The sequence below is a fragment of the Phyllostomus discolor genome, chromosome 8 (assembly GCF_004126475.2).
Source record: "Phyllostomus discolor isolate MPI-MPIP mPhyDis1 chromosome 8, mPhyDis1.pri.v3, whole genome shotgun sequence".
In the NCBI taxonomy this organism is placed as follows: domain Eukaryota; kingdom Metazoa; phylum Chordata; class Mammalia; order Chiroptera; family Phyllostomidae; genus Phyllostomus; species Phyllostomus discolor.
In genome coordinates, this window is record NC_040910.2 from 67,396,414 (window position 1) to 67,409,514 (window position 13,101).

Below are 13,101 nucleotides of genomic sequence, written 5' to 3' on the forward strand. Positions count from 1 at the left end.
TACCTCACAGTCATCTGGATTTGTGCTGTGAAATCTTTGCTATGCACAGTCAAGAGCCCACATACTACAGTTGGCCCTAGGCAGACCCACTCAGGGCCAGGACCCTGTCTGGTCACAGCATGATTAGTCCAAGAACATATATGCATATATGTGTAGCCCATGGACACAGACAGCAATGTGGTGAAGGCTGAGGAGTGGGGCTGGGTGAGGGGGGATGAAAGGGAGGAAATGGGGTACTTCTGTAATAATGCCAACAATAAAAAAAGATATATAGACAAATCAAGAGCCATTACAAAAAAATAAAGTCCAATATACTTAAAAAATATAGGCCATATTCATTTTTTTAAATAAAAATTTCAGAAGTTTTCAATGGCCATTTTATTTACAAGATTACACAATGCTTTTTATAAACAATACACCAAAATAAATTTGATTCTTCACAAAACTGTGTGGGCTTTGTTATATCTGGGTCTGTCTACGGAACTGCATTGCACATGTGATGTCGTCTGCCACATGGGTTGACTGGGAGTAAATGTCCCCCATCCCAGAGTCACCCCGTAACATGAAGCAGCAGAACTGGGCCAGCAGTACTGGAAAAAGGGGGATGAAATGTCCCGGTCCTTTGACCCCACTCCTGGGGGCTATGGCAGCATGAGTCAGACAGAGATGAGCTCGGTGGGACTTGGCTTGGCCAGCCATTGCCATTGGCTTGTTCAGCGAAGCCCTTTGATTCCTGGCCATCTCCCTGGGCTGAGTCCACCCCTTACTCGGTGGTACCGTGGCTCAAACAGCCAAGGGCTGCTTCTGAAAACAGCGAAGTCATGGAAGCATCCACTTCTCTGAGTTTCGATGTAATAAGGAATTGTGTGCTCAAGGTGAAGATATATTTGTATGCAATGGGAAGGATTTTTAGGGCAGTCAAACTATTCTGTAAGATACTATAATGAGGGATACATGTCATTACACATTCATGTAATGTACACAGAATGTACAACATCAAGAGTGAACACTAATGTAAACTATGGACCTTGCTTGGGTCATTATGATGAGTCAAAGTAGATTCATCAGTGGTAACAGCTGGACCACTGGTGAGGGTGCTGATAGTGCAGGCAGCTGTGCATGGAGAGGGGCATGGGTGCACGGGAACTTTCTGTGCCTTCCACACAATTTTGCTGTAAACCTAAAAAAACTCTAAAAAATACAGAAATAAAAAGATGCAATAGTTAAATTTTAACACCCTTCAGAAATCAGAAATCATTTCATAGCAGAGGAACATAAAATATGTTACTTGGCTTTCTTAGACAGTTCTCACATCTGCTTGTAATGTGATTATAATTTATTAGGGCAATGATTTTGCATTTACTAATTGAATGTGCAAATGAAGGAGCCTTAGAGGATGTACTTGCTTAGGTTTTGTCAGTTTGAGAGTGAAGCAGTAAGGATTTAGGAAAAGAAGAAGTCGTTTGACTTATAGTTAGGTTTCTGAACTCACATATTCCCATGACCTTGAGCAGAAGTAGCAGTGACTCATCTTCAGAGGAGGGGCAGATACAAAGCGAGGGAACACAGTCCTGTGTTCACGAAGTGTAACTGGTGTCTCTCTTAGGGAAAGATATATCTGTAGATTCTAGGACAGCATTTCCTGAAAGGTGTTCAGGAAAAATTAGGTTGCTAAGACTCTGTCAGATTGATGGAGGCTGGAGTGGGCAGACAGTATGTTTCTGCGGCCAAACTCTGCATAATGAGGCCCTTCGTCAAGACTCAAGCTATACTCCCTTGGGGAAACCTGCTACAGAAAGAAAACTCACAGAGGAAACACTGAATCCTTCCCTTAAGAAAATGACCCAGTCCAGGGTTCTGTGACTTGCTTGCTACATGTCAGCACTGCAGGAAAATTAGGGAGAACTAGAGGCAGGGGGTGCCTTATGGTAGATGTGAGGGCCATCTGGCTGTGACCTTAACCATTTTATTCACCCCTATAAATCAGGGGTCCCCAACCTCTCTCCTCCTAGCCTGTGGATGCTGCTAGGCTGCTTGCACCACTGCCTGAGTTCTGCTTCCTGCCTCTCCCCCACCTACCCCAGTCCATGGAAAAATTGTCTTCCATGAAATCAGTGCTTGGTGCCAAAATGGTTGGGGATTGCTGATATAAACAAGTGCTCTTGTAAACTTTCTTTGATATGACATAGAATAAAAACCTTATTTTTTTCCTGGTAGGCCTTCATTGCTTTAAGTTTTGTGAAAATCTTATATTCCTAGGCTCCAGTGCGAACCTAAGGGTGTCACCCACTGGGACCTGTTCTGTCACTTGGAAAGGGCACCACTGGTGTGTCTGAAGCACCTGTGCTCTGGGCTGGTGGGTACGCAGCTAGCCTCAGTCCACAGGGGTTAGCAGTGCCCACATGCCTCCTTCTCCAGGGGCTGCTGGCTGTCCCCTGACCTGAGGGACAGCTCCTGTTTGCCTTTTCTTCCCTATGGTCTTTGCAACCAGCTTTCATGTGCATGCAACACGGCAGTTGTGGAGATGGGGAGGGAGGTGGGAATGATACGGCTTCCACCCCTTCCAGTCTGGCTTCCAGACTGAGGGTGAAATCGGCCCAGCCAGCTGGGTATTCTGATCAGTGCTGTGGCAAGATCGAAGGCATTTGGACTGGGGCAGCAGTTGGGTGGCTGGTGACTGTCCATCATTAAAGGGCCAAAGCAAGGCAACCCTCTCAGACCTGCACTATTAAGTCAACACACTGTGGGTCAGAATAAAGAGCTAGAGGAATTCTCCAAGTCGGCAAGTTGGACTTTAAGTTTGAACACCCTTCACAAACTTAGAAACAAACTGTGTCAGTCAGAAGGGGTAACCAGTCACTGAAGCACAGGGGAAGTGTCTGATGCCATCAAACATCTGAATAATAGAATGAAAAACAGTCCTCAGCCCTGCCCAGGTGCTAGGCTGGCCATGGCTCCATCTAACATTGCACTTCCCAAATGCAGTGTAATGCAAGCTGCAAAAGTGAGCTGTGTGCACACCTTCAAACTTTCTGGTAGCCACATTAAAAAAAAAGAAATAGATGAACTTAATTTCATAATATATTTTATTCACATCAATATATCTAAAATTTCAAATATTTCAATATGTAATCAATATAAAATTGTTAATAGGATATTTAACATTAAATATCTTTGAAATCTTATGTTTAATTTACATTATGGGACATCTCAATTTGGACTAGCCACATTTCAAATGCCAACCTGTCACTAGCAGCTACTAAATTGTACAGTGCAGGCCTAAGAATTTGGAGTCTCATGTACTTTTCTTACACAGGCAGAGAATTTTCTGGGTAGGCTGCCATATGTATACGGCCTTTTGAAATGTATACCCATTTGCTGTTGGCCTTTAGGGGGTTTTATACATCAGGCTCTAGTGCATTTGGTCAGTGGGAGTCAGTACCTTTGACCAGTCAGCTCTGAGATACTTGCAAGACGTAGTTCTTCACTGTGTAAGGCTGAGAGCCAGATTTCTGAGTGTGGTAAATTCTCAGGGAATGCCTCTCTGTGGGAACATGGTTGTGGCTAGCTGCCCTCTCCTAGGGGACCTTCCTGCCTTCCCCAGCCACTTCTCGTATGCTGTGTGCTGGGTGCTTGGAGCTCTCCCGGTCATCATGGGCTGCAGGTGCTGGGCCTCTCAGTTTACCTAACACTTTTTGGGTAGCATTATGGTCTCTTATCCAACCAATTGTGAATGATTACTAATAAAAAATTCTTTATAATAAATGTTAAGAGTATTGACTTAATTTAAAAAGTGAGACATTTTCTAACTTTGATGGTCAGCCTGGGCAGAGTGTTCAGGTACCTAGGTTTAAGTTGCCAGGTAGCATAAGTTGTCCCATGTCCCCACTGTGTTCCACCTAAAATCCTCCTAGAGTTTTAAATTGACTTTTGAAGGGGAAGAAAGGACAGGGAAAGAAGGAGAACCTCAGTCAGAATTTCCTCCCTGCCTCCTGCCAGGCAAGTGGCCAGTGTTCTGGTGGGAAGCTTGGAGCCCAGCAGTTTCTCACATCTTCATTGAGAAGACTGCCCAGTGGAGCCCTCGAGTCTCCTGTGCATGCCGGACCATTTCATGAACCCTGTCTATCCAAGTCCACCCCTCCTGCTGTTTCCTTTCCAGCTCTCATTTCTTGCAAGCTCAGTTCTCTGTCTTCCACAGACTTAAAAACTTTCCCTGCTCTGAGCGATGCTAACGTCCCTTGCACCTTCACTTTCCCATCAAGACATTTGTTCATTCTTTTTCTCCTACCTACCTGCCGTAACACTGTGCTTCACAAACTTGACTCATCACAAGAGTTGCCCAGTTGCTGGTTAGAAACATAGGTTTCCAGAACCTGGCTCTGGAGGTTGGTAGGACCAGAGGGTGGAGAGGGGAATGTGTGTTGTGATAAAACCACTGGGGAGCCTGATGACCAGACCGATTTGGGGACCTACTCTAATGAGACTTGTTTTTCATGACAGCATTTTTATGTGGAGATTGCTCTATCTGCTCTCCAGTTTACAGAGGAACAAAAAGAAGAAGGCAATATACAGTTGTCCTTACTGCTTCTGGGCCATTGTTCTGTCAACACCAGTCACTTTCTGAAGCTCACAGTGCCTGTATTACACACCTGAGTGGACCCTTTGCTCTGGCCAAAGCAGGTTAAATCTTAGGGCAGGCTTAGGGTTCCTTAGCTGGGAGATCTTTCCTGTCACCACATGTCACAACCCTTGCATCCCTCCAAAGCCCCCTTGATGCCACTTCCCCTCCAGGGCCTTCCCTGATGCCACATCCTTGTTTTCCCCCCTCTCTCCCCATATCTTTCCATGTGACGCTGAATTAATTCTGCCTTATATTATAATCTGCTGTATGCCTGGGTTTCCAAGGCTGTCATTCTGGAGATGAAGGCTTACCTCCAGCATGGACAGCTGAGCGAGACCCGCCCAAAGAGCTCATCCTTCAGCCCTGCCTGCATAGACTGAACCCCTTTGCTTTATCCCAGGCATGCTCTGCAATTTGTGACACCTAATGGCAGCAAAGGCTCTTGGAAGAAAAATGAGTGAATGAATTGGAAGTTGAAAGGGTAAATATGCTGCACTAAATTGCATAGATTCAATAAGGTAAGATTGCAACAAATCTATTCAAGATAATTACTAATATATACCTGGGTACCACAGCAATGGAGCTGAATAATGTAACAGGAAAAGTCCTTATTTACATTAGAAACTGTTCTGCAAAATTTCACATTTCATTTCATCACAAGCTGCTGCACAGTTTGGAAACATTATCAGACACTGTCAGTCTTCAGCATCCCTTTCTGTCTCACTGCTCTCCTCATTTCCCTCCATCCATACTGGGGGGAGAAGGGAAATGAACAGATCCATAAAAATCCACTAACCTAGGTATTGCAGTTTATTTCACAATTTCTGTGACTATATGTGAAGAAACTCACAGTTGTTTTTCCTATGCACACATGACCACAGTTGCGCAACTACAGGAGCCAGAGGTGAAGGTGGCAGCACATCGCAGCCCCAGTGTCCTGGGCTGGGCTGAGTGCGCACTGTTGGCTACAAAACTGGGATCTTGCTTGTCCTCTGTGGGGACACATTCTTTTAGTAAATGTGCTGATGTAAACTGACAACAATCACCTTCCTCAGCTGCTAAAAGGCAGCAAGCCCTCCCACTTACCTGTGTTCCAGGCGAGCGGTTGAAACAATGCATGTCTATTAGGCTCTGTGCTACTTATGGTGAATAAAGTAGCCTTTTCACATAATCAGTTGTAGAAATACTATAGTACTCTTTCATTGCTCACAAGAAACCTTAGCTTATGCAAACATGGATCTTTCAGATCTTTGGATCTTTCAACAGCCTTGAGGTTGTAAAGATTAAAATTCTTTCCTTTCCCCTGATGAGGTGATAAGACTATCTGCTAATACTTTTAGGTATTTACCACATGCTAGGCATTGTTCTCAATACTCTATGTAAGTGAATTTATTCAATTCTTCCAAAAGCCTTATAAAGTAGGACTATTGTCCCTGTTCTACAGATAGAGAAACTGACACAGTGAGATTTATGTCACTTTCAAGACATGCAGCGAGGAAACGGAAGCTTGGGAGTTGGTCCTGAGTGGTCTAGAACTTGTGCTTTTACCCAGCACACATTTGTGCCTCACAAGGAAGCAGTTTCACCCATGTCAACAGAAGACTCTGGGGGGTTACAACTTCTCTCTTGTTGTCATTCAGAGTATGGTCCCCTGCGCAGCTCCCGTGTGCTGACTGACCAGTCATAGCTCATTCTAACCTCAGCACAGCTTCAGGCCCTAGACCTTGTGTCTTACCCTCTCTGCAATGTGAACAGCCTCCGGGTTCTGGGAACGACCGCTTCCTGGGTGTATAGGTAGCTATGAGATACTCTGGTCTCAGCTCCCAGGTTCTTGGTGCTACTTTGTCCTCAAGAGAGCCCCGCTGGCCGGGCCCTTTTCACCCAAGACCTCACCCACCTTCAGGCCGAGGTGCAGCTCCCTCAGTGAGCGCTGGATCTCCCTGGTGAGGACGTTCATCTGTTCGCACTCCTGGAAGACAACTGCAGTATATGGGGTGCGCTCCTGCACCTTGGCCATCAGCTCTGGTAGGTTGAACTCGTCAGTTACCCGCTCCAGGATTTCTTCCAGGAGGGCCTTGACCTGCCCACAACAGGAAACACAGCATTATGAAGGGGCTCTAATTCCCAGAAGGACTCATCCTCTTGCCTGCTGGCTTAGGTCAGCTGGGTCAAGGGTGGAGGACCAACCACAGGATGGCCTCTCCCTAGGCTGTGACTTGTGCGACCAGCTCAAACATATGAACACAGATGCCTTTCCAGAAATTGGGAGTTGGAGAAACCCAGAGACTGAAACAGTCAGCCTTGAGAATCAAACTGGAGAGGCACAGGACAGACTTGGGCCCAGGGTGGTCATTTTGGGTCACACAAAGCATATATATATTCCATTCTGAGCTCCTAGGTGGCTGCACCATGGTTTCTGTCCTTGCATCCTGAAAGAAGCACCCCCATCTGTCATGCAAACCTCCTGCCCCGCCCCATGATTCTTTTTGCCACACAAACTACCAGCTAATTAGACCGGGGAGCTAGAACATCCAGGGTCTTTCTCCTGGAAAATTGGAAGTGAGGCACTGAGATACTGAGTTCTTTGGGGGCAAGCATTGGAGGCTGAGCCTGCAATTTTTAATTAATTAATTATTTTTTCCTCAGCTGAGGACATTTTTTCATAGCTTTTAGAGAGAGAGGATGGGGGGAGATGAAGAGAGGGGGGTGTTGAGAGAGAGAGAGAGAGATCAATGTGAGAGAAACATCCATTGGTTGTCTCCTGTACACACCCTGACCAGATAGCAAACCCATGACCTTTCAGTTATGGGCTGATGGTCCAACCAACGAAGCCACAGCAGGACTGAATCTGCCATTCTGAGGCAAATGAGTAAGCCCAGAAGGCCTGTCAGCAGAGAAAGAAAAATGAAACAAGCATGGACATAGCTGGACTTGTGGACCTCAGAGAAGGGAGGGAGCCAGCTTTCCCAGGTCCTGAAATGCAGGTGGTGGAAGTCTATTGTTTTTATATGTTCATTGCCTTTCTCTCCTTCTTCTTAATGGGTCCCTATCTCCTTTGTGAAATTACCTCTTCCCCACCGTTTTGGGGTACAGTTTCAGGGGCCCCACCTTCCCATGACCTAAGCAGGCCAATCAGGTGATCTCTTCCAGAAGCAGGAAAATGTGAACGTCAAGACGTGGATTCAGGGACAGGACGCGGCTGAGCCGCTGCGGGAGGGAAGCGGCGTGCGAGGACTGCCCACTTGTCCTCTCCCTGGGCCCAGAGCCACTGTGCTCTGTGGCCTTTCTTAGGGTTCCTTCAATACAGTGAGCCATTTCTTGCCTATTTCAGTTAAATCGGTCCCTGTTGCTGGCCATCAAAGGACCCTGGCTGAGTTAGTAGAGTTCTGTTATGTATCGCCTGTGTGAATTTAGCACCTCATTTAGGTCTCAATTTTCTGCATCTACGGGAAATTTCCAAGAGTGTTTTTTCTCTACCTGCCCCCTCTCCCCTGACTCCCAGGGCTGATGCAAAGATCGAATCAAATGGGTTGATGAATATGGCAGCATCTGAAAGCAATGAAAAACTACATAAATGTGAAGGATTATTAATATTCACTTTGCCTTGCATTGTTAACATATAATACACTCTCCAGGTAAAAAGCTGATGTTAAAAAAAAAAGAAAGTAAAACTCATCACCCTGTCACCAATGGGTCTCTGGTGCTGTCATAGCAAAATCTGGAATGGCATTTTAATGGCATCTGAAAGCTGCTGTGAGGGTAAGAGACAAATGGCTAAAATTATATCGTATTTCTGTCTCTGGAGTGGAATTTGAAGAAAGTCGTGTAACAGAGAGCTGCCATTTGGACATTACTCACAAAGAGATGAAAAAGATAGTCTGGAGGCGTTGTTCCAGAATACATCGAGTGCGGAACCCGAGGCAGGAGAAGGCTGAGAGGGAGGGGCTGCCAGCCCCGAGGTGGAAGCCCTTGCTGTGCTCAGGGAAGCCCCAAAGGCCTTCATGTGGGAACAGTGGGTCCCAAGGGATGTGATCTACTTTATTTGCACAAGCAAACACCTCTGCCATTTTTTTCTTTTGGAGAAATTAATAAATACTTTCTGTAAATACCTAAACACTATAGTTCCATATGATATTAGAAGCAAATCCTTCCACAATTTTGTTTATTCCCTCAAAGGGGGGAAAACCACTTACTGCTAATTTTTGGGTTTATAATTCCTGCAGGCATTTTTTGATGCATATAACTCCATACATTAATCCATCCATCTATCTATCCACCCACCCACCCACCTGTCTGTCCATCTGTCCACTCATCCATCCATCCCTCTGCATATTTATCTTGTGTCATGTCTTCCTTCCTGCCTCCTTTGCCCTTCCTCCCCCACTTCCCTCCTTTCCTCCTTCCTTCCCTCCTTCCCTCCCTCCCTTCCTTCCTTCCTTCTATCCATCACTACTGAAATCATACTACCCATAGCTTTTCCAGCTTATTTTTCTCACCTTATCATAAATCTTGGACACGTTCCTTTATTAGTACATATGGATTTACCTTTTTTAAAAAAACAGTATATATTATTTCATTGTTTTGGCAGACAATAGTTTGTTGTGTTATTCCTCTATTGGATATTTGGTCTATTATTTTTACTACTGTAAGAAATCCTGTAATAAATAAATATAAACATATCATAAAATCTGTGTACTTTTGAGTGTTCTTAGTGGTTGAATTCCTACATATAGAACTATGAGTAAAAAACATGAACACTTTAAATTTTAGTAGCTACAAATTGCCTTGTAATTTAAACCATCAGAGATGAGAGGGCTTGCTTTCCTGTGCTCTTATCACTAGACAGTATCACATTTGAAAATCTTTACTGTTAGGTGGAAAATGGTATTTCCCTTAACTTTGTTTTGTTATGAGTGACACTGAGAATATTTTTGTTGGCCATTTGTACAATGGCCAATCATTATGAATTGATTTTGTGTCCTTCTTCCCCTTCTCTCTTCTTCTCTTTCTTTCTTTTCCCCCATGTAGGAACTCTTGGCATATCAGCAAAATGTGCCCACTTCCTGGTATCTGTGGTGCTAATAGGTTTTCCTGGTTTGGCAAGTGATCATAGTTTATCCATTTCTGAAACACACACACACACACATTATTCCTTGAATTAGCTGGAAGAAGGAGATAAGAAAATTATAAGAACTAGACTCTTCTTTGAATGTTGCCTGGAGAATTCTAAGTCTATTACTTATATCATCCTAGCCTTCTACCTTTCTTGGAGCTAGGAATGTTTTCCGTTCTACTTGGTTTGGATTCTGGGTAATGGAAAATTTCTTCTCTTCTTTTTGTTCTCAAATTTTATCATATACTTCCAATGCCAGAATAGCCCGAGAAGTGTGAGTTAGGGCAGCCCACTCCAAGTGTGTTCATCTGCATCAGGCTTGCTAGGGTGCCTAAATCCCTGGAGCCTAAAAGTTTGATGACTCCCAAGGTTTCTTAATTCTCCATCTTCCAAGTGTGTTTCCTTGTAAACCCAGCGGAATCTCTAATTAAAGAAATCTGAGTGGTACTGTAGAGTGAAGGGAGGTGAAGGGGGTACATCTCTCAGGATGAATTAGCTTGTTGTAGGAAAACTTCACAGAGAAATTTCCTTTCAGTGCCCCATTCCTTTTCTGCCCTCTGCTATGCCCACACCAGGAGCAGGGCCCTCACATTGCCTCTGGTCATCCCCAGACCCATACCTCACCCTAGGCTGCCTTTCTACCCCATCATTCTCCTCTGCCCTTCTGAAATTTCAGGAAGTCCTGTGCTTAGTAGCACTTAACTGTGTTAGGGCTCTCTGGTTAAATGTCACTCCACAAAGAGAAGGCATTTTTGTCTTAAAGAGGATGAGAGAATCCCAATGAGCATCTGGTTGGTGCAATGCTGGTGGAGGTTTTCAGGAATATCACCCCATCTACCCTCAGTTTGCCAAGCAATGGCGAAGTCCGTTTCAAGCTTCCGGGACAACTATTGCTCACTTCCTCCGCTTTGGCAGACAGACTGCATTAAAATGGCCTTTGGGTGGAGTAGCAGAGCAAACTTCCAAACCCAATGGTAGGGGCTTCCTATGATGTCACCAGATGGCTGGTGTGGTGACCTGATTGAAGAGGGGGCAGGGCTCTTGAATTGAAGGTCAAGCAGGTCAAGGCTGGACGGCTGTGCATGTGTGTGAAGGGTAGATGTGCACAGTGGGGTCTGTGCTGTGTCCTGCTGATGGGGCCAGCTCCGGGCAGGGCCTCCCTCTGCAGTCCTCAGCTCCTCAGAGTGACCTCAGGCACTAACCCCCCTCCCCCCACACACACACCTTTTCTTCTCTGGTGACCCCAGCTCCGTCTTTGGCGTGGCTGTCCCGGGGTTGCAGCTCCAGCACCGTGCGAAAGAGCTTTTCTGAGCTCTGTGTCAGGAAGCCAATCTCAGCGTTGGGGTGGAGGCCATAGAGATACGGCGACTCGGGGGGCAGCTTGGCGTCAATGTACTGGAAGTCAAAGGCAGGCTCACTTAAAAACAAACCAAGACATCTCCCATCTCCCACTCTGGTTCATACTCCAAAGGGCAGTCAGTGGGCCGCAGCAGGTCCCCCGGGCACCAGTGTTCCTTCAGCTCCCCCTGTCCCCCGCCCCCCCCCCCCCACCCCGTGAGCATGGGTCATCTACACTGACAGACATCAGCTGGCTCCCACCGAGTAGTGCACACCTCGCCCCCAGCCCTCCCTCCACACCACTAGTTTTTGTAGCTAGGCTGGTTTCCAGAACTCCTACATTCATGGGATCATTCTCTTGCTGGAGAAGTTTACAAGATTTTCTCCAAGTCTAATCTCACCACCGCTGCCTGCTCTCTGAGCTGTCCTTCCACACAGAGGCTTGGAAACACTAAACCCTATCTGGTGTTTTTTCTCAAGCTCTCCTTTGACCTCAGACCTTTTCCCCTTGAGTTACTTTTCTCTCCCTTCTCTTTAGTTGAGTCAGGGAAGACAAACCTACACTCGAGCACGAGACAACGCATGCAAAATAAATGTGGGACTCAGGGTGCAGGACTAGGTAAGCTTTGCTGCAAACTGGAGAGTTCCTGTCTCTGGGGAAAGTATTCTTGTTTGAAAACTTTAAAACTGAGTGTCACCCAAATAGCACATCTCAGTGGTCAGCTATGGTGGACCACAGCCTGCTGTCCCTAAAAAACCTTCCTCAGCTTTAAAAAATATATATATTTTATTGATTATACTATTATAGTTGTCCAATTTTCCCCCTTCACTCCCCTCCACCCTGCACACTACTACCTCCCACCCACATTCCCCTCCCTTTAGTTCATGTCCATGTGTCATACTTCCAAGTTCTTTAACTTCTACATTTCCCATACTATTCTTACCCTCCCCCTATCTATTTTCAACCTACAATCTATGCTACTTATTCTCTGTACCTTTTTCCCCTCTCTCCTCCTCTCACTCCCCTACTGCTAGCCCTCCATGTGATCTCCATTTCTGTGGTTCTGTTCCTGTTCTAGTTGTTTGCTTAGTTTGTTTTTGTTTTGTTTTAGGTGTGGTTGTTAATAATTGTGAGTTTACTGTCATTTTACTGTGCATGTTTTTTATCTTCTTTTTCTTAGTAAGTTGCTTTAACATTTCATATAATAAGGTCTTGGTGATGATGAACTCCCTTAACTTGACCTTACCTGAGAAGCACTTTATCTGCCCTGTAGGAGAACATTCTGCGTGGTGTAGGCCCAGCTGCCACTTGGAGATGCACAGGACCCATGCCCATGGATAGGTTCTCCCGTGGGGAATCAGGCCTGCAATGTATCTAGGCCACTTTGAGACTTCCTTTTGCTAAAACTTCCTTACCCTGAATTGAGGCAGCAAACATTTACTGCAAAGTAACTTCCTAAAATCCATGCTAAACCTTTCAAGGATGAGTGTAACTGGTTCAACCACTTTTCCCTTTCCATTTGCAAATATCCTTCTGTGATGTGATTAGTGGCATCATCTCCTTTGTTTTCTGTCTGAGGTAACCACCTAACTTGAACCTGTGCATAGTAAATGAGGACCATCATGTATTGTGCCCAGAAAAAGAAATAAAGGCTTGTCATGGCAGAGGCCCTGGATTTTGCTCCCCTTGGGAGAAAAGCCATGCCCTCCCTTTTCCTCCACAGGACTCAGTAGTCCATGTGAATGTCTTGTGTCTCATCCACAATGTGGTGGACCCCACAAGCCAGGGTCTGCATCACTGCCCTTCCATTCTAAATGAAAAATTTGCTGGATAGAGCAATCTTGGATGTATGTCCTTGCCTTTCATAACTTCAAATACTTCTTTCCAGCCCCTTCTTGCCTGCAAAGTTTCTTTTGAGAAATCAGCTGACAGTCTTATGGACCCTGCTTTGTAGGTAACTGTCTCCTTTTCTCTTGCTGCTTTTAAGATTTTCTCCTTACCTGCAATCTTGGGTAATATAATTATAAT

The 13,101-nt window shown here is 45.3% G+C and overlaps 1 protein-coding gene across 5 annotated transcripts in view; it reads right to left on the reverse strand.

The window, feature by feature from the left end:
* The window catches only part of DNAH9 (dynein axonemal heavy chain 9), a 335,540-nt gene that overhangs the window by 12,835 nt on the left and 309,604 nt on the right, over positions 1–13,101 (reverse strand). For all 5 annotated transcript variants that reach the window (XM_028534618.2, XM_036032967.1, XM_036032969.1 and 2 more), the window contains 2 exons: positions 10,959–11,129; positions 6,519–6,701 (listed from right to left, as the gene is read on the reverse strand). In XM_028534618.2, the coding sequence (XP_028390419.1) occupies positions 6,519–6,701; positions 10,959–11,129 (354 nt within the window). The remainder of the gene's footprint in view (positions 1–6,518; positions 6,702–10,958; positions 11,130–13,101) is intronic.